General features: G+C 42.6%; 1 protein-coding gene and 1 pseudogene across 1 annotated transcript in view; both read right to left on the reverse strand.

Moving 5' to 3' along the window:
- Positions 1-19,956, reverse strand: part of KALRN (kalirin RhoGEF kinase) — a 605,233-nt gene that overhangs the window by 69,691 nt on the left and 515,586 nt on the right. Inside the window, exons 31-32 of the mRNA XM_057544931.1 lie at positions 3,198-3,478; positions 1,675-1,776 (exon numbers count right to left, since the gene is read on the reverse strand). Coding sequence (XP_057400914.1) covers positions 1,675-1,776; positions 3,198-3,478 — 383 coding nt within the window. The remainder of the gene's footprint in view (positions 1-1,674; positions 1,777-3,197; positions 3,479-19,956) is intronic.
- LOC114236902 (protein MEMO1-like) lies at positions 12,346-12,909 on the reverse strand (annotated as a pseudogene).

The following is a 19,956-nucleotide window of genomic DNA, read 5'->3' on the forward strand; positions in this document are numbered from 1 at the left end:
AGGACTGAGGAGGTTCACGTGTCTAAAAAGGGGCCAATGCCATCTGCCCTAACCCTGGCTAAGCAAAGGGCTACACAGATGTCTGGGGGTGAATCCGCATTCTCGGTTAAAAATTATCCAGAAACAACATAACATCCTTTCCCCAAAACAAACCGTGCTTGAGGGACTTGAGGGGGAGGGTTCGTGACCTCTCCTTATCTTATGTAAGCTGGCACTTCCATGCAAAGGGCGGTGTGGGATGGCAGATAATGTGACCTGAGTGCCCTGCTCCCCACACACACTATCACTGTTTCTAGAACATTATACAATAGGCCTCTGGGAACACAGCAGGTTGGTTCTCGTTCCCACCTCAAGGCGAAGCACAGGCATTTCTGCCTCTGGGGATCCAGGATGGGCATCATGCCATGCTTCCTCTACTTCTCTTCCCAACAGTCCAGAGACAGAGCCTTAGGAGGGGCCGTAACCGTGTGCTTCTCTGGGTGAGTCACAGAGGGGGCAGCGACCACATCTTAGTCATGGACCTGTTCCTGGGAAATGTCCCTCTAGCTTAGCACAGAGGAAGACCTCAACTAATGTCTGGGGGCCACCGATCCAAAATGCAAAGCAGAGAGAATTCAAACAAGATCTGGGATATCACCAGAAACACTGAAGCAACTGCATCAGTACTTCCTGAGCTGTATCCCGGGTGGCGTTGTGAAGGTTTGCTCCCTGCCCGTGCGTGCTGGGCCCACCACCTCGGAAGGGGCTGCTGACTGCAGGGCAGAGCACTGGAGAGCACAAGGAGACCCCAGGGGGACGGCTAACCACCAAGAGCAGCACAATAAAACGACACTCCGGAAAGCAAATGGGAAGGACAATCAAAAACTGAAACCACCACCTCAGCCTCCAGAGTCCTCCAGGACAGCAACGCTGAGAGAAGCAAGAGAAACACAATGAAGTGACAGCACAGTTAGGAAGGCCAGTGATGGAGCACACAACGAAAGCAGGGACCTATCCGAGCCTCAGCTCAGTACCAGGAAGCACATTCAACCTGAGCCTCTGCTCCAGAGCAATTGGGGTGATGACCGTGCACTCAGAGGCTTGGTGGACATTCACATTTCAGACACCAGAGAGTCTCTGCAGGCCAGTGAGCCAGGCAATTTTGCAAATCAAAGAACTGAGGCAACCTGGCATGTTAGGTTTGTCCAACTTTGACAAAACCTCCCCTTAGCAGCATCTCCATCCCTCGTGCTTTGTTTGCACTGGGCTTGACTGGAAGTTACCATGATTTGGATTTTAGAGTTGAGGATGAGGAAAACAATCAACTAAGACATCGGTTGAACAACAAAATGATCATGACCTAGAACCACCTTGGATTCCTCTTCGAGACAATAGTTCTTTTTGGGATCTGCTGCTTCCAAAGACAGAGCCATTACCCTTCATCAACAGGACGAGATACTAGGCAGATTTCCGCTTTGAGTATTTTACACCCACCCCTATACTGCCCAGAATGAAGTCAGACCTCCAGGGTTGGGGGAGGGGACCCCTCCCCGATACAGATGGAATCTACATCACCTCGGATTCATGCGGCATAAGAGATAACAAGGGATAGAGAGTGTTACTACCCCTGACGCACACAAAAAACGAAATCACGTGTTTCACACATGGCTCTTCCAAGTGAGAAAGAAGTCCTACCATCTCATCCTGCGTGGGGTCGTTGTCAAAGATCTTCATAGGTGGAGGGAGGGGTGTGTGTGACTCTTCATCTGGCTCATCTTCACCCCAACCTTTCTTGCTCTTCTAGAACAAAAGAGCAGCATTAGTCACTGTTTCCTATAGTTAAAGATGCCAGTTGGTTCAGGACTTGGGATTTTTAGAAAAGAAACATATAAGATACCCCCCCCCCTCTCTCAACACACTCTTATTTTTTTCAGTTTCAGGGTCCTCCTTTGTGGAATGGGCACACCTACTTATCTCAAAAGGACAATGAGGTCCAGATGGTGGGAAACACACACACACACACACACACACACACACACACACACACACACACACACGAAAAACATCTACTTTATCAATTAGCCAGGAAAAGTGAAAGCTGAGAGAGTGGTTGGAGAGAAACTAACTTTTAAGTTTACGAAGGACTCAAACCACAATCTAAATATCACCAGGCTCTACTGCCATTCAGAGGGAGAAAAGGCAGACAGCATAAAACTACAAAGAGAGTCCGGTTTCACATCAGGAAGAATTTCTTAGCCATGTCAGTGACTAGAGTAGGTTAGTTTGCCAGATAAAAGAATTATCTCATTCCCCAACCAAATACCCACTCTATTTTGATCACAGAATCCCAGTTTTGGAAGGGATATAAGAGGTCGTTGCCCAGTCTGACCTCTCAGCCAACACGGGTCTCTCCAACTGTTATGTGAGGTCATACAGTCGCCCAAACCTTTCCAGTACGGGTGTTCATTTGTTTTCATGAAGCCCCATTTCATCACTGGTTGAGCTCCCATTAAAGGCTGCAACCTTGGCTACTGTAAACCTTCACCTGTTAATCATAATTCTCCCTTCTGGAGCAACCAGGAGGTGTCTACTCCCTTTTATAAACGCCACTGCTCAACATACTCGAAAACAGCCCTCATCTCCCAAGATAGTCTTCTGTTTTCTAGGCCGAGCAGGTTTAATGCAGTCTTTAGTAGAGGCTGGGGACTTGGTGACCAGCTGGCTCCCCGTGGGCCCAGACATGCATCTCCAAATCTGGCAGAATGGTGTCTGTCTGCTGGATACTCTAGGTGCCAGTCTCTAAACCGGTCACAAATCAAACTGGCAATGTCTTTTTTTTTCCCTATTGTTTTGATTTGTTTTTAATTTTTATTTTAAATTGAACTATACAGATTCATAGACACAGAGAACAGACTTGTGGTTGCCAAGGGGGAGGAGGGGAGGGAGAGGGACGGACTGGGAGTTTGGGGTTGGTGGATGCAAACTATTACATATAGAATGGATAAACAACAAGGTCCTACTGTATAGCACAGGGAACTATATTCAAACTGGCAATGTCTTGAGAATACAAAGATCACCTAGGCCCAAGAAGACCAACTACTGGGAACCAGAGTCTGCCTAGTTTACAAACCCCGGGGAAGGATGCCTCTCGAGGCTCCAGGAAGGAGGTACATCAGAAACCCCTCCTGATGGAAGGCTCCGGGGCCTCGAGTAAGTACCTCGTCAGCGCTGTCTCCCTGAGGGGTCGTCTCATCCCCAGGCTTGGGAGATCCCAGGTCGAAGCTCTTCCGACCATCTCGTACTTTCTTCTGCTTCTTGATGTTTCCGTCTGCCTTCCCGCTGTTGAGCCGCCGCACGGGACTCGTCAGCCACTTCTTCAGGGTGTTGGTGGAGCGCTTGGGCCCAGGGGAACTGTGGATGGAGTTCAGGGAGGGCTGGGCCTGCAGGTTGGCCACCGACTCGGACTTGCCTCCGTTTTCACTTGAATGAGAGTACGCATCTGAGGAAAAAGAATAGACAGACACGGCCGTGTCAGGGGCAGTTAAGGCAGGCTGCCAGCCTGGGAGAGAGACAGCTCCAACCCCAGGAAGCTAGGGCACCAGGCAGAATGTCAAGGCCAGCTGCAGAGCCTGGTCAAGGAAACCCTGTCTAGAGGGTAATAGCTGACACTCACTCAATCCACAGGTGCTATGCATACAGGAGTAGACAGAAGACAAAGACCCCTGCAAAATCAAGATTCTAAGCAAGAACCATCAACCAATAACAATGTCATAGAGCACCTATGAGTATTCTAAAGTTGTATAAGACACAGATTTTATTTTCATAGATGCCTTATCTAGCTACACACACACACACACACACACACACAAAGAGGGAAAGAGAAGAGCCAAAGAGCAAGACAGAGCACGCAAAATAAAGATAAATGCACAAAGCAGTATGCGGTTAATTGCCAAAGGGCTGGCGTGGACTCTAGACCATAAGGAAGCAGAGCTGAGGGAGGGTCAGATCAGCGGAGGCAGGACTGGTCTGAAAAGCTTTAACGGAAGAGATGTGTCTGAGTAGAAGGGAAGGGAGAAGGAATTCCAAAAGCGGGAGGTGGCAGGAACAAAAGCACAGAGGCAGGAAAATGGAAAAACAAGTTAACACAGCCCTTAAGCAGATCCTTTCAATGAAATAAAGATGAACAGAGAAGGAGAAACTGGACAGAAAGAAGAGTGAAAACATTTAATAGTAAACTAGAGGAGTATGAACTTTATTGTGAGACGCTAATGGCAAAGGGGGCAAAAAGGGCTTCTGTTTGCTTGTTTGTTTTTTAATTAATCTGGTAACTACAGACAACACAGCCCTGGGAAGAGGGATTGGAATCCAGAAGGCCACACTAGGAGGACACGGGGAGGACAAAGGAATGAATATGAGGCATTTCAAAGCAAGAAGTGATACGGTTAGTATCTGGATGACACATCACAGGTGAGCTGTCTCTCTTACGCTGCTTCTTCTCATTGCCAAAGAGGTCTTGGGAGAATACCAGACCAGCTTCACCTCAACCCCTGATGGGCCCTGTGGCCCTGGTACCAGTTTGCATACTGGCAGTTAAACCAAACACATGACTAGGTATTTACACAAAGTACTGCCGTGGCTTTTTACACCCACTGGTCTCAAAGACCGAATCATCTTTTCCTATACAGTAATGACTTTATCCTAGACCGAGACTAGAGGTCTAACCTGGCCTTGGAGGCCCGACGGCCTAGACCTGTCCAATACATTAGAGACCGAATCTTAAAATAAAGAGAATAAATGTTTTTGCCAGTAGAGACCTGCCTCCAGCTTCTATAACCAGCTGATCTCACAGGCACCAAGCTCAGGCTCTTGACCCTGCAGGAATTTTCTTAGATATGGTTAGAGTTCTGCGCATACTTTAGAAAACAAGAACAGAATATCTGCATGTACAACCATTAAAAATTGAGCTTCTAAAGCCCCCTGGTATGAAGGATAACTCATAGGGTTGCTCGGCTCAGGGAATATTTAGGGATCGACAGACTTGGTTGACGTCCCTTTAAGGACAAAGCTGTAATCTTATCTCAGAGAATTCTGTGCTGGCTGTGGTCTTGGGTGTGTTGACATTATTTCTGAAGTGTTTGGTATGGGTCAAACTCCTGTTCTCAGAAGCCCGGGTGATAAACATCTCAGCAGCACCACTGCAGCACTAGTAGTGGGACCAGGGCCTCTTATCTCTCTGCTGATAAGCTGCAGAGGCTTTTCATTCACCAGGCCCCTGTGATACCACAAGTCTCTGTTAAATCCAAGCCTTCAAAACTTAGATTTATCAGCATATGTTGTGTCAGCAGAGCTAGAGGCCCAGCCACATTAACTGTGCCTTGAGTTACTAAATAAGACGGATGACTGCCTAAGTTTTCTGTTCCATGACAAACCACAGCCTGGCTTTGAGATTCAAGAATGCAAATTTTGACTGACCATTCTGCTCCTCTCTCTATCATCTGATTCTGCTTTGGTGCATTCTGTACAAATTAATGGCAAGCGTACAGATTATAAAGTACAAATTAAAAATCAAGAGTATTCTCAATTTTGTTTCAAGTTTCTTCTGTGTAAACAATCAGGGCCATTCAACCACAGCCCACATAAAAGAGAACTGAAGAGTTGGAAGCAATCTCTAACTTGTCATCTAGTTAGGGTCCCGTATTGAGACAGGACTATTTCTAAATCACTTTGAATGCATAGTTACAAAAAGATGTGGCATCATTTAGTCTAGAAAATGTGTACTTAGTTTATTGCTACTTCAAAGAATAATTGGCATGTGATGCTCATCCCGTCTTTGGAAGATGGCTGCGATGAGCGGTTTGAGAATTTATTCTAGACCTTTCCGGGCACAACAGTTAACTGACTGATTTGTAGCAACTACAACAGTAATACTGTTATCTCATCAAATCTTTCCAAGCTGAGACAGGTACTAAGTATGAGTATCATCTTAGGAAATAGAGTGTTCCAGGAAACCGAGGGTCATCATTAGTGTGGCAGAGAGGCAAAATTTAAACCCAGATCTGACTCCACTGCACATATATTTAATCTTATTCCCACGTCTGTGTCTACTCCATGAATTCTGTTAGCCTCTATAATTACTGTAAAAAGGAACATCAAGTTGTTAGTCTATGTGACATTTCAAATAGACATTTATATATAATTTATATGTTATTAAATTTCAATGCTGAAAACAATCTCAGTCTCACTAATTTTACAGATAAGGCAATGAAAGCTTGTATATGGGAAATCCATGGTCACAAGTTAGTCATAAAGCTAGGACCAGAATCCAGGCACCTCTACATCTCTCCAGGGTTCTGAACCAATGCTTTCTCTTCAGCCCTGAGGCATTAAAAACTGCCCATAGGCTTCCCTGGTGGCGCAGTGGTTGAGAATCTGCCTGCCAATGCAGGGGACACGGGTTCGAGCCCTGGTCTGGGACGATCCCACATGCCACGGAGCAACTAGGCCCGTGAGCCACAATTGCTGAGCCTGCGTGTCTGGAGCCTGTGCTCCGCAACAAGAAAGGCCGCGATAGTGAGAGGCCCGCGCACTGCGATGAAGAGTGGCCCCCGCTTGCCACAGCTAGAGAAAGCCCTCACGCAGAAACGAAGACCCAACACAGCCATAAATAAATAAATAAAATTAAAAACAAAAAACAAAAAAAAACAACTGCCCATAAGATTGGTATCTGGTTTTAAGTCACTGGGAAGACAAATGTGTCCTTGGACACTGCAGGAATAAAGTTCCCTGGTATGTCCAACTTGCTTCCTAGATCAGAAAAAATAATATTCTGAGGCTGATTTTACTATGAGGTATTTTTATTTTTTTCATTTTGTTTTGGCTGCACCACACAGCACGTGGGATCTTATTTCCCCAACCAGGGATCGAACCCTCACCCCCTGCAGTGGAAGCATGGAGTCTTAACGACTGGACCGCCGGGGAAGTCCCACTATGAGATATTTTTTAAAATAGAAAAAAATATAGAAAAAATGTAACATCCAAATACCCACCACCTAGATATGATAAGTGTAGACATTTTTGCCATATTTGCTTCAGTTTTTTTAAAATCTTTCTTTTAATTGAACTATAGTTGATTTACAAAGTTGTATTGGTTTCAGATGTACAGCAAAGTGATTCAGTTATACATACATATGTGTGTATATATACATACATATATATTCTTTTTCAGATTCTTTGCCATTATAGGTTATTATAAGATATTGAATATAGTTCCCTGTGCTACACAGTAGGTCCTTATTGTTTATCTAATTGATATACAGTAGAGTGTATATGTTAATCCCAAACTCCCAATTTATCCTCCCCCATCACTTTCCCCTTTGGTAATAATAAGTTTGTTTTCTAAGTCTGTGAGTCTGTTTCTGTTTTGTATATAAGTTCATTTGTATCATATTTTTTTAGATTCCACATATAAGTGATATCCTATGATATTTGTCTTTCTCTGTCCGACTTACTTCACTTAATATGATAATCTCTAGGTCCATCCATGTTGCTGCAAATGGCACTGTCATTCTTTTTTATGGCTGAGTAATATTCCATTGTGTGTGTGTATACACACACACACACACACACACACACCCCACATCTTCTTTATCCATTCATCTGTCGATGGATATTTAGGTTGCTTCCATGTCTTGGCTATTGTAAATAGTACTGCTATGAACACTGGGGTGCACATATCTTTTTAAATTAGAGTTTTCTCTGGATATCTGCCCAGGAGAGAGATCACTGGATCATATGATAATTCTATTTTTAGTTTTTAAAGGGATCTCCATATTGTTCTCCATAGTGGCTGCATTAATGTACATTCCCACCAACAGTGTAGGAGGGTTTCTTTTTCTCCACATCTTCTGTAACATTTGTTATCTGTAGACTTTTTCATGATGGCCATTCTGACCAGTGTGAGGTGATACCTCACTGTAGTTTTAATTTGCATTTCTCTAATGATTAGCGATACTGAACACCTTTTCATGTGCCTGTTGGCCATCTGTATGTCTTTGGAGAAATGTCTATTTAGGTCTTCTGGACATTTTTTGACTGGGTTGTTTGGTTTTCTGATATTAAGCTGTATGAGCTATTTGTATATTTTGGATATTAATCCCTTGTTGGTAGCATCGTTCGCAGTATTTTCTCCCAGTCCGTGGTTGTCTTTTAATTTTGTTTATGGTTTCCTTTGCTGTGCAAAAGCTTTTACATTTAATTAGGTTCCATTTGTTTATTTTTGCTTTTGTTTCTGTTATTCTAGGGGAGAGATCCAAAAAAATATTGCTGTGATTTATGTCAAAGAGTATTCTGCACCTATGTTTTTCTCTAGGAGTTTTACAGTATCCAGTCTTATGTTTAGGTTTTTAATCCATTTTGAGTTTATTTTTGTACATGGTGTTAGAGAATGTTCTAATTTTGTTCTTTTACGTGTAGCTGTCCAGTTTTTCCAGTACCACTTATTGAAGAGACTCTCTTTTCTCCACTGTATATTCTTGCCTTTGTTGTAGATTAATTGACCATAAGTGCATGGGTTTATTTATGGGCTTTCTATCCTGTTCCAGAAAAGACTCTTGATAAAATTCAACATCCCTTTATAAAACTCTCTCCAGAAAGTGGGCATAGAGGGAACATACCTCAACATAATAAAGGCCATATATGACAAACCCACGGCCAACATCATACTCAACAGTAAAAAGCTGAAAGCATTTCCTCTAAGATCAGGAACAAGATAAGGATGCCCATTTTCACCACTTTTATTCAACATAGTTTTGGAAGTGTGAGCCACAGCAATCAGAGAAGAAAAAGAAATAAAAGGAATCCAAATTGGAAATGACATGATGCTTATATATAGACAATGCTAAAGACACTACCAGAAAACTGCTAGAGGGGCTTCCCTGGTGGCACAGTGGTTGAGAGTCTGCCTGCCAATGCAGGGGACATGGGTTTGAGCCCTGGTCTGGGAAGATCCCACATGCCGCGGAGCAGATGGGCCCGTGAGCCACAACTACTGAGCCTGCGCGTCTGGAGCCTGTGCTCCGCAACAAGAGAGGCCGCGATAGTGAGAGGCCCACACACCGCAATGAAGAGTGGCCCCCGCTCACCGCAACTGGAGAAAGCTCTCGCACAGAAACGAAGACCCATCACAGCCAAAAATAAATAAATAAATTAATTAATTAAAAAAAAAAAAGAAAACTGCTAGAGCTCATCAATGAATTCGGTAAAGTTGTAGGATATGAAATTAATATACAGAAATCTGTTGCATTTCTATATACTAATAACAAAATATCAGAAAGAGAAATTAAGGAAACAATCCCATTTATCATTGCATCAAAAAGAATAAAATAAATGCCTAGGAATCAACCTACCTAAGGAGGCAAAAGACCTGTACTCTGAAAATTATAAGATGCTGATGAAAGAAACTGAAGACAACACAAACAGATGGAAAGATATACCGTGTTTTTGGATTGGAAGAATCAATACTGTTAAAATGACCATACTATCCAAGGCAATCTACAGATTCAATGCAATCCATACCCATGGCATTTTTCACAGAACTAGAACAAAAAAATTTTTTAATTTGAATGGAAACACAAAAGACTCCGAATAGCCAAAGCAATCTGGAGAAAGAAGAATGAAGCTGGAAGAATCACACTCCCAGACTTCAGACTATACTACAAAGCTACAGTATCAAACACAGTATAGTAAATGCTTACTCTCATTTTCTGTACTTATCTCCCTGTGGACTGGAAACATTGCCCACAAACCTTCACCATCTGTAGATCGCACATTGAGTAGCACAGCTCTCAACTCTAAAGCATGTATTTCAAGGTGGAACTGCTGGGTTTTAGTGAATACACATCACTAGCTTCACTAGGTACTGCCAAATTGCTCTCTGATTTACTCCCACCAACCGTGTGCAAAAGTTCTCATCTTCCTGTATTCTCCTAGGTGTTTCAATATGCACCATTAGTACATAATTTTCCTCTGGAAAAATTAAATGTGCTCTCCCTAACCCAAAATACCTACTTCAAAGAATGAAGTTGAGATGAAATAGAATGTTTCAAGGAGAAGAAATAAAAAGGTAAAATCCAGTGCCTCTAGACCAATAGGAAATGCACCCTATAGTTGATTTCTCAGCCACAAACTGGAAAAATAGGAAGCTTGGCAGGGTAATCCATGAGGTTGGAGGTCCAACTTCATAGACTCTGAATTGCATGAGTTGAATGAATTCCCATGATTGATCATGGGAATATGAAGATACTAATGAAATCAACAAAATCTAAATAAATAAGCCAACAAACAACAAACTCTTATCCACCAGCAGACTTCCATACTATTTTTTAGCCATGCTTCCTTCAATTCCCAAGCCACCTCTCTAAACTGCCCAATTTCTTCCTTAATACCTAAGAATAGAAGACATGATGCATGGTCACAGAACACATTCCAAAGCTTTACCAATGACTAGAGAATTCTTGACACCAACACTCATCTTTTAATGATATTTTGTTCAAGTTGATTAAAAGAGAAAACTCTGCTGGTATAATTTTCCTGCCCTGATTATATGATTCAAGAATAATCTACTGGTGCCTACTCTATGGATTGCAACAGAGAGATGGCAGCACTGGACAGACACTCAGGCCTCTGTTTCTTCATCTACAAAATGGACAGATTAGACAGAGTGCATTCAAAGCCTTGCTCTACCACTGGCTAGCTCTGTGACTCTGGACCAATTACTTGATCTCTGTGTATCTTCGTTTTCTCATCAGTAAATGAAGATAATATTAGTATCTATCCTATAGGGTTGTTATTAGGATTAAGGAGTTCATATTTGTGAAGTACTTATAACAGTGTCTAATTCCACTGGAAGTACCATCTAAGTTAAATAAAAATCAATAAAACCATAACTATCTCCCCTAGTTCCATGTCTGTGATTCTATTCTGTATCTTCCTTCACTCCAACTGTATGTTCCTCTAAAGGCTAGACTAGATAATGTAAGCCATTTTTAGCCTCAAAGCACCTCATGAAAACAAAGAAAAACTTAAGGCTACCAGTTGCCATTCTGCGTTACTCTCCCATCCCACTTCAAATGACCACTCCTACGATCAATGCCTGAAATCTCATTGGAGAATAAGGTAGTCACATCCTTGGGCTACCATGTCATTGTTGTCCACCCTCCCACCATTAAGAAGTTTAGGCAGCACAGGTTATTCCCTGGAGATGACATGTGTCTCTTTATCTACAGGATATCTATCCCTCAGAATGCGAGCTTCTGATGGGCTTGATGACCAAGCCACTGAACAGCTGTTGATATTAGGGTCTCAGATACCATCATGGGGTTAGAATAAACATGTCAATGTTATTGGCCTAAGACTTGGGACAAAGGCTCCATAATTCTAGGTATTTTAATCACAGTAGCACGTTTCTAAGCAGCACAGGAGATGAGAGCTGTCTGCTTGACATAAAGATGAAAATTGGAATAAAGCCCATGAGAGTTTACACACTGAACACATCCTAATAAGTCCATTGTCTATGTCAAACATTCTTTTAGTTGGGAAGTCCTTCATTAGCAACCAAAATATAAGATATTTGTGTACCACATGCATAGTAACTGAATATACTAGAAATTTTTTTTTCCTTCCACAGTGGCATATTGTTTATGAAAACTTTCTTTCTTTTGAAATGTATTTTTTAATTAAACATACTGCTTTTACAACAATCTACAATTTGTATTTTGGTGAGGAATTCCTGAAACCTCTTCATGATGTGCATGAATATACTAGAAATTTTTTTTTTCCTTCCACAGTGGCATATTGTTTATGAAAACTTTCTTTTCTTTGAAATGTATTTTTTAATTAAACATACCGCTTCTACAAGAATCTACAATTTTCATTTTGGTGAGGAATTCCTGAAACCTCTTCATGATGTGCATGAATATACTAGAAATTTTGCTCATTTATAAACTCAATTTTCTTTCTAAAATGTTTTGCCTCATATTTCTTTCACTTTTTATGTTACACCTAAAAAAAGGCTTCTACCCTTTTTGGTTTCATGTAAATTTTGTAAAACTATTCTGAAAGAATACATTGTGTACAAGTCACCACAGAATGCAAATTTAGGATATGGCAAATGCCTTATGGCTGCATCCACAGGACTGATATCTATTATTTTTTCTAATCACAAAATATTGGTTCTGCTTTCTTTCCACTGACCTCAAAGTGAGTTGAAAGTAAAGAAGGACCACATGTCGTAGACAAAAAGAGAAAACAATTCTATTAGTTTTGTGAGTTTAATAGCCCCAAAGACCAGGAGTGGTGTCCTTACAAGTGCTAGGCTGGGACCCCATAGAGTTCACATATGCACAGGTGGCATCCAAGGTTTTGGTGGATTATGAGTACCCCAGATGCATAACTCACTAAGCTGGCCCACCATTTTCTACACTGACTTCAAAGGCACAACTCAAGAAGGAAAACTCATTTCAATCCGTTCTTCTGGAGTTCAGTGATGGTATTCAATCACACCCCAAAGGCATGTCTTCCACATACTGTATTATGTAATTGCTAAAAGATAGGGGGTCTAGTTGTTCTTTACTAGTCATACCTCATCATCCACCATCTAGTTGGACAATAGGTCTATAAAAGTCTCCCTGGTATTCATCATAATATTGTATTGGAAGCTTTGACTCCAGTAGCTGATATCAGAAGAAATCACAAAAATTCCTAACATCACTAGATATTTACAGAAAAGTCCTTTAAACTCCTGTTCTTTTGTCTTGCTTTATCTCCAATGATACAAGAATCATTGTAAACATCCTTATTGCTCTCCATGGCTTGAGCTATATAAGGTAAATGCATTTCAATACATCTGTCTGAATAGATTATATACCCAAACATTCTTGTTTCCTTTGGCTTTCTATAAATAATTTACTTAATATAAAAATCATAGAAGTATCACATATACATTTTTTTCACACTGGAAATTGCACATCTAGAGAAGGGTGTATGATGGGAAGGTCAGGGTGAAAATTCCCTGGGTAATAAATCCATAAATTCAATTGTTTGTAAGCATGGAGAGCACAAAACCTACAGTAAGTATTAGTACATCTTTCACGATGTAGGAGAAGGGCCCTGGCAGGCCTTTTAGCAGAATGCTTAGCAAAGCCAATCTCCTGGTTGCACTATCAGCTGAGGTCCTGAGGCTATGTACCACCAGTTACCTGGCATGGCTGGCTTCCCTGAAAACCAGTTGGTTGCCCATCTTGGTGTCTGGGTCACTTGGTGCCAGAAGAAGGATGCTATGGTGACAGCAATAGGACATGGGGGAGGGGGAGAATCAGCCTGGTCCAGAAACACTGTCTCTTAACACGAGGAAACTTGTTGCCCTTGCAATTGCTCCTACCACAATGTTAGACTAAAGCTGGCAAACGTCTTGCCTCAGGATATTCCTTCCCCCATCCCTTAGCCCGATTCAAGTCTCAAATGCATATAGTGCAAGCCCCTGCCTCCTGCTTACTGAGCCATAGCTTTTACACACTTAGTTCAGGAATTTCTTCTCCAATGAGTCCTTTGCCAACTCACAATTCTTTTTTTTTTTTTTAATAGATCTTTATTGGAGTATAATTGCTTCACAATACCATGTTAGTTTCTGTTGCACAACAAAGTGAATCAGCCATATGCATACACGTGTCCCCATATCCCCTCGCTCTTGTGCCTCCCTCCCACCCTCCCTATCCCACCCCTCTAGGTCATTGCAAAGCACCGAGCTGATCTCCCTGTGCTATGCTGCTTCTCACCAGCCAACTATTTTACACCCGGTAGTGTATATATGTCGATGCTACTCTCACTTCGCCCCAGCTTTGCCCTCCCACCCCATGTCATCAAGTCCATTTCTCTACGCCTACTTCTTTATTCTGCCCTGCAACTAGGTTCACTCTACTCAGGCTTTATGGGTTTTTTATACATTTTTTAACATCTAAATCTCTACCATTTATAATGTCTGTGTCTGATTTTTCCCATTAAACTAAGAACACAAAATGAAGGACCACTCTGAGTCCCAAAAGCACATTGCATTAGGCTCTATCTTATTTTATTCCTACTTATTGGTCCCCTTCTCTTCCCTATACTGCTGTTCCTATCCTGGTAGCATGTGCACAGAAATCTAAACCACAGGGACAATTCCAAATCCAGTGGCATCCATATAGGGCAGAAAGCCTTTTCATCTTCAGAGCCCATGGACATAAGCTCTTCACATCAAGATCTTTTCCAACAGACAAAACAGTCTCCATGAGGGTGAAAAGTCAGCACCTCTGGCTTTAATCTAAATGAACTCTTCAGAATTCTGTTCTAATTCAGTCCAGATCTCCCCTGACTACTGCTGGCTCCTTCAGTGCCCTGTCCCCACCCTCCCTGCTTTGCCTTCCATCAGGATGCCACTGGATGCAGAGAGTAAAATGAAGTTTCCAACTGCTTGTCCTCAGGTCTCCTTGGCCTCAGCTTCCCCTGTGTAATCTTCTCTCTGAGCCAGAGACAGAGGGAGGAGCAACCTCAAAGGGCACTGAGTCCGTGCCCTCCCCCCACCCCAGACAAGCACATCCTAAACACGCAAGGCCAGTGCTATGACAGGCTGTCACACTGGATCACGTGATTCACTAGTCCCCCTAGTTGGCTTTAGAAGTTAAGGGCTAAAAATTCTCTCTCTACGTTCCAGGGGTAGATTCTGCAGCTTGACATGTCAGGTCAGGCAAAAGTCAGTGAAAGCAGCTCTGTCGCCCCTCGGAGAGCAAATACTCCAGATACTATTTCCATCGATATGCCGGTTTCATTCTCTCAGACTTGTCCACAGCCTCTGGAGAGGAAATGCACATTGTTTCCTAAGCTGTGGAGTAGGGAACTCTCCTAAAAGGCTTCTGAACTGTTCAAAACATCACCACCAGAAGAGTGTGGTAAAACTTTCCAAACTGAGACTGAAGAAAGGACACGTCATATTAGTATAAAACCTAAATACAGAATTTTTATTTAAGTGATGGGCTTGTAATAGGGCTACAAGAATCAGTGGATCAGTTGGAACTGAGGTCACTGGGGATCTGTTTTCTTCTATAAAGATATCATGAGCACAGGGAGGTCTTCTAATCATGACACACAGTAACTGTCAAGTCCCAAGGCTGGGGAAGGTGTCTTCTTCTGCCCTCTCCTCATATGCCATCCTCCCAAGCGCATGCCTGGCAGGGAAGTCAAATGTCCATGGTAAAATAGGGCCACTCCTGAGTCCAGGATGTATCCACACTGGAGCTTTCCCCTAGGCCTTCAAATAAGCCCTCAAGTGGGTTAAATGTAAGCTGTCTAAAATAACTTACCCTACTACCTTACATGGTAACATTTTCCACTTTTCAGAATGTGTGAACATAAACAAGTTCAGCTCCAGTAATACCCACAAAGCCTCAAAATAACATTATACAAGTTACTGTATATAATTGAAGACTCTCTCAGAGAATGACCAAGACTATCTTTCAGTTTTTCTGTCCTGCAAGCTAATTCTTCATTCACAAAGATTTCTGCAAGAATATTTCTCTTTCCATTCCTGCTGTCACTGCCCTAATTCAGAGCTTTTAAATCCACTTGCTTTAACTATGTAAAAACCTCCAAATTGGTTTCTCTGCAGCTAGTCTTTTTCTCTTATCCATTCGACATCTCTCTGTTACCAGAACAATTCTATTGCTTTGGGCAAATCCCTGTTCAAAATTTGATTAACAGAGTCTAACTTGTCAGCCTGTCATTTAAGGTACTCCGTGGTCAGGCCTGAGCTCACCTTTCCAGCTCTCTGAGCTTCCACTCTTTGATAATCCAAGGTTCTCAAACTGTGGTCCTCAGACCAGCAATGTGACCATCATCTGGGCCCTTGTTAGAAATGCATATTCTTGGGTCCTACTCCAGAGGTACCAGATGAGAAACTATGGGGGTGGCCCAGCACTGTATTCTAACGAGCCCTCCAAGTGAATCTGATGTACGTTAAAGTTTGGACACAACTATTCTATTTGAACCACCTGCTTTAGGCTAATTATTCAGTTCACTGCACCACCCATGTTGCATTTGTCATTGCTCAAACCACTCTGCAGCCTCCCGGCTTGTCTAAAGCCTACCTAGGACTTCTTAGATGACTAAGCCCAGCATGTTCTCCTATTTCTCTGGGAGTACCTCCCGTACCATTCACTTGGCACTGATAAATGCGTGTTTATGTACCTTACCTCCCTAACTCTAAGGAAAGTCCTTGAGGACAGAGATGTCCTCCATCTTTGTATCCCCAGCACAAACTCTTCAGTCATAGAGGAGCTCATTAAATGGCTGGTGATGAATAGCTAAGGACAAAGCAAAAGAAATCATTGGAGTCTGACTATTTTTAGGCCCAGAGACCTCTAAGAAAAAGTCAATGTTGCTGAGGCGCTCATCTCTAAAACTTAGCAACGTGAATATCAATATAGGCTCGTGCTTCCTGTTCCTTAAGATGTTCAAACTGTCGCCCAGTCAATTAAGATGGGTTAAAGAAGTTACCTGTTTCTTTTCTGCAGGACTTCTAGGAACCTTTAATATGCTAATTAACATGCTCATGTAGATGATGACTCTCCAAAGGGATCATTTACCAAATTCTATTAATATGTTGTAGAAAGCAGTGTGGCTAGCTAGCATCGTTCTTGGCTATTTTTCCATCTCAGTCTGGAATACAAAAGGTGAATCGACTCCTGAGGATGGTATCCTGACAGCAGGGTTGACAGTCAAACTCAACCTCTTACAAACACCGAAGTAGGAGATGAGTTTATAGTCCAGGCCAGTTATTTTTGGCTATGTGCTATCACATCAGAGTCTACCCAGGAGCCAGTGGGAAGCCTGACCTGGATTCAACTTATAATGTGCCCTTCAGTAGTAACCTTAACCAAAGGTAACCATGCCAGGCTTAATTATAGAGGTGGAGGGAAAGAGTTAAGCAGGGTGTCACAGGAACATTTAAGCCTGTAATTAAGTGCTACTTAACTGAAAATGTCACAATGGAAATTCTCCTAGAGAACCTGAGGGAAGAAGAAAGAGGAGCAAACTGTGTATCTGGAGAAAGAAACAGGTGATGAGTGGCTGGGTTTTCAGGGTCCTCTTTTAGGAAACTACATTTTTTTGTGTAAGGGGTAGGAAAGAAAGTGTTAAGATTTAGGGTCTCCAGGACTTAAGGCAGCTTGAGACCCTGCAGTCTTAGCCTGGCCCTGCCTCTCCTAAGGACCTGGGCCAAGTGAGTTTGCCTCTAGGGCCTTGCTGCCTGGCTTGGGAAAAGCAGCAGGCAAACATGACTGTGTTCAGTCTGGGCCTCCCAACCAAGCCCAGGCTCTCCTTCTACATTCCCCTCTGCGTTCTTCATTCAGCAGCGCCCTCAAGGTCCTCTCTGGCCTCTCTGGACCCAGAGCACAGATGTACACTAAGGTACACTAAGGCAATTCATCCCCAGGTTGATGGGGATAGGAAAAACCACTGTCTGGGTTCTTCCTATCCCCATCAACCTGGGGATGAGTTCACGAGTATGATCCCATTGGCATCATTTCTTATAAATTTTTTATTTTGACATAATCTCAGATTTAGAGAAAAGTGCCAAGATTTGTATAAAGAATTCTTACATCTCCTTCACCGAGATTTCCCAACTATTAACATTTTACCACTTGCTTTTTCTTTTCTTTCTCTTTCTGAACGGTCTGAGAATAAGTTACAGAGAAGATTCCCCTATATCTCTATATACTTCAGTGTATGGCCCCTAAAAACAAGGGCGTTCTCTTACATAACCACTGTATAATTAGCAAAATCAGGAATTTAACATTGATCCTCTACTTTGTTCAAATGTTGCCAATCATTCCTATAACGTCCTTTATAGAAAAAGGTCTTATCTTTCATGACTTGGACATCTTTTATGAGTACAGGGTAGCTATTGTGAAGAATATTCTCTCAATTTGGGTTTGCTGGATGTTTAGTTTTTTGTGTGTTTTTTGTTTTAAATTTCTTTTGGCTGCGTGAGGTCTTCATTGCTGTGCATGGACCTTCTTCAGTTGCAGCGAGCAGGGGCTACTACTCGTCGTTGTGGTGTGTGGGCTTATCATTGCGGTGGCTTCTCTTGTTACGGAGCACAGGCTCCAGGCGCGCAGGCTTCAGCAGTTGTGGCACACGGGCTCTAGAGCACAGGCTCAGTAGTTGTGGTGCACGGGCTTAGCCATTCCGCAGCATGTGGGATCTACCCAGACCAGGGATCGAACCTATGTCCCCTGCATTGGCAGGCGGATTCCTAACCACTGCACCACCAGGGAAGCCCCTTGCTGGATGTTTTAACATTCAGCAATTTAGAATGTGCATTTTTGCAGGAATATCCCTGAACACAATGTACCCTATCAGGAGGCACATAATATCAATTTGATCCAATTCTAGTGATGTTAGCTCCAACCCCCTGGTTATGGTGGGATCTGGTCCTGGCACAATTTTCTCATCCATCAAGTTAAACTGCATACATGCTTACTACTGGTGTTTTCGAAGTCTGGTATAAACCAACTGTAAATGATGTTTGAACATAATTCCTAGGTAAAATACCCAATTCCATTCATGAAACAATTTCCTGATCACAAATATGAGAGAATAATTTTCTGTTCCACTGAAAACAGACTGAACAATGTATAATTAAAATAGTGATTATGCTAAAGGCTAGAACTAGATTTTGTTAAAATTTTGTAAGTTGTGCTTTATTTGACATGCTATTTAAAGTTGATTTTAGCCTTGTGGGTATATAAAATCAGTCAAGTTGAAGTTTCCCAGGAGTTCCTTCTACAGATCTTGAAATTGTCACTGAAAATGATACTGGAGGTTTTGGGGGAGGCATAAAATTCTGACTAGCTCTGTTAATTGTTTCCAATATTTTACTAATAAGTACAGAAATATCATCATGACAAAGAGCGCTGGTTGTTCTAGTTTGAGCATGTTGGCTGACCAGCTAAGAAGGCCAGAGGCTGAAGAATGGAAACATGATTCTAAGATATTGGTAGACAGTGAGGCGTCTCCTGTCTCACAAGTCAGAGTAAGAGTGTTAAAGGTGGGAGAAATGGCAAGTAAGTGATAAGGGAGTAACCAGTGAGAACCTTAGCTGGCCCCTAGGGCACAGGAAAAGCTAGGTAGAGAGGCTCGGTTGGGACCATACAGCAGGGACCCGGGAAGGGTCATTTCCTAATTATACCCCATAGGTTATTTGCATAACTGGGACCAAGAACTCCCTTTAGCAGGCATTCACTGCCTTTGGGGCAGGTGAGACAAGCTGACACCTTGTCCTCTAGCCATAAGCTGGTTCTTGAGACTTACCAGTAGTAATTCAACTTCCCTTCAATCAGTGAAAACATCCAAAGTGCCCACTGGGCTGCTAGGGAACAGAGCACTTATTCACACAGGGCAGGGGTCAAAGCTCAGACGTTCTTGGGGATGAACAGGGAAGGTAAACATGAGAAGAGTTTGGATATAGGACAAACAGGAGAGGCATGGAGTGGCAAAATGGAGAGTGCAGGTCTGCTAAAGACATTCATATTCATGTTTTAAGAAAGAATCCAAACACTGCTGCCAAATACCACACACCTGGGACCAAAGGCCCAAGGGCTGCTACTCCGCCATGCCTGTCCAGTGGTGACAAGGCCATCTCCTCATTACTAGAGCTGGAACCCCCAGCTCCCTGATCAGCAATGATTGGGCTGGGGTACCGTCCAGCGCCCCAGATATCCTAGAGATATCCTTTGCAAGAAAAATATACAATTAGACTATTTCCATAAGAATGCCTCTTTCCTAGAAGACTGCCTAGACCCTGCCCCACTATGATGGCTCTCTTATTTCTTAAGTGCTGGGTCCTGCAGGCTCGATTTATGTTTTATATTTGAAGACATTGTATTATTA

This window comes from Balaenoptera acutorostrata, chromosome 4, assembly GCF_949987535.1.
Source record: "Balaenoptera acutorostrata chromosome 4, mBalAcu1.1, whole genome shotgun sequence".
In the NCBI taxonomy this organism is placed as follows: Eukaryota; Metazoa; Chordata; class Mammalia; order Artiodactyla; family Balaenopteridae; genus Balaenoptera; species Balaenoptera acutorostrata.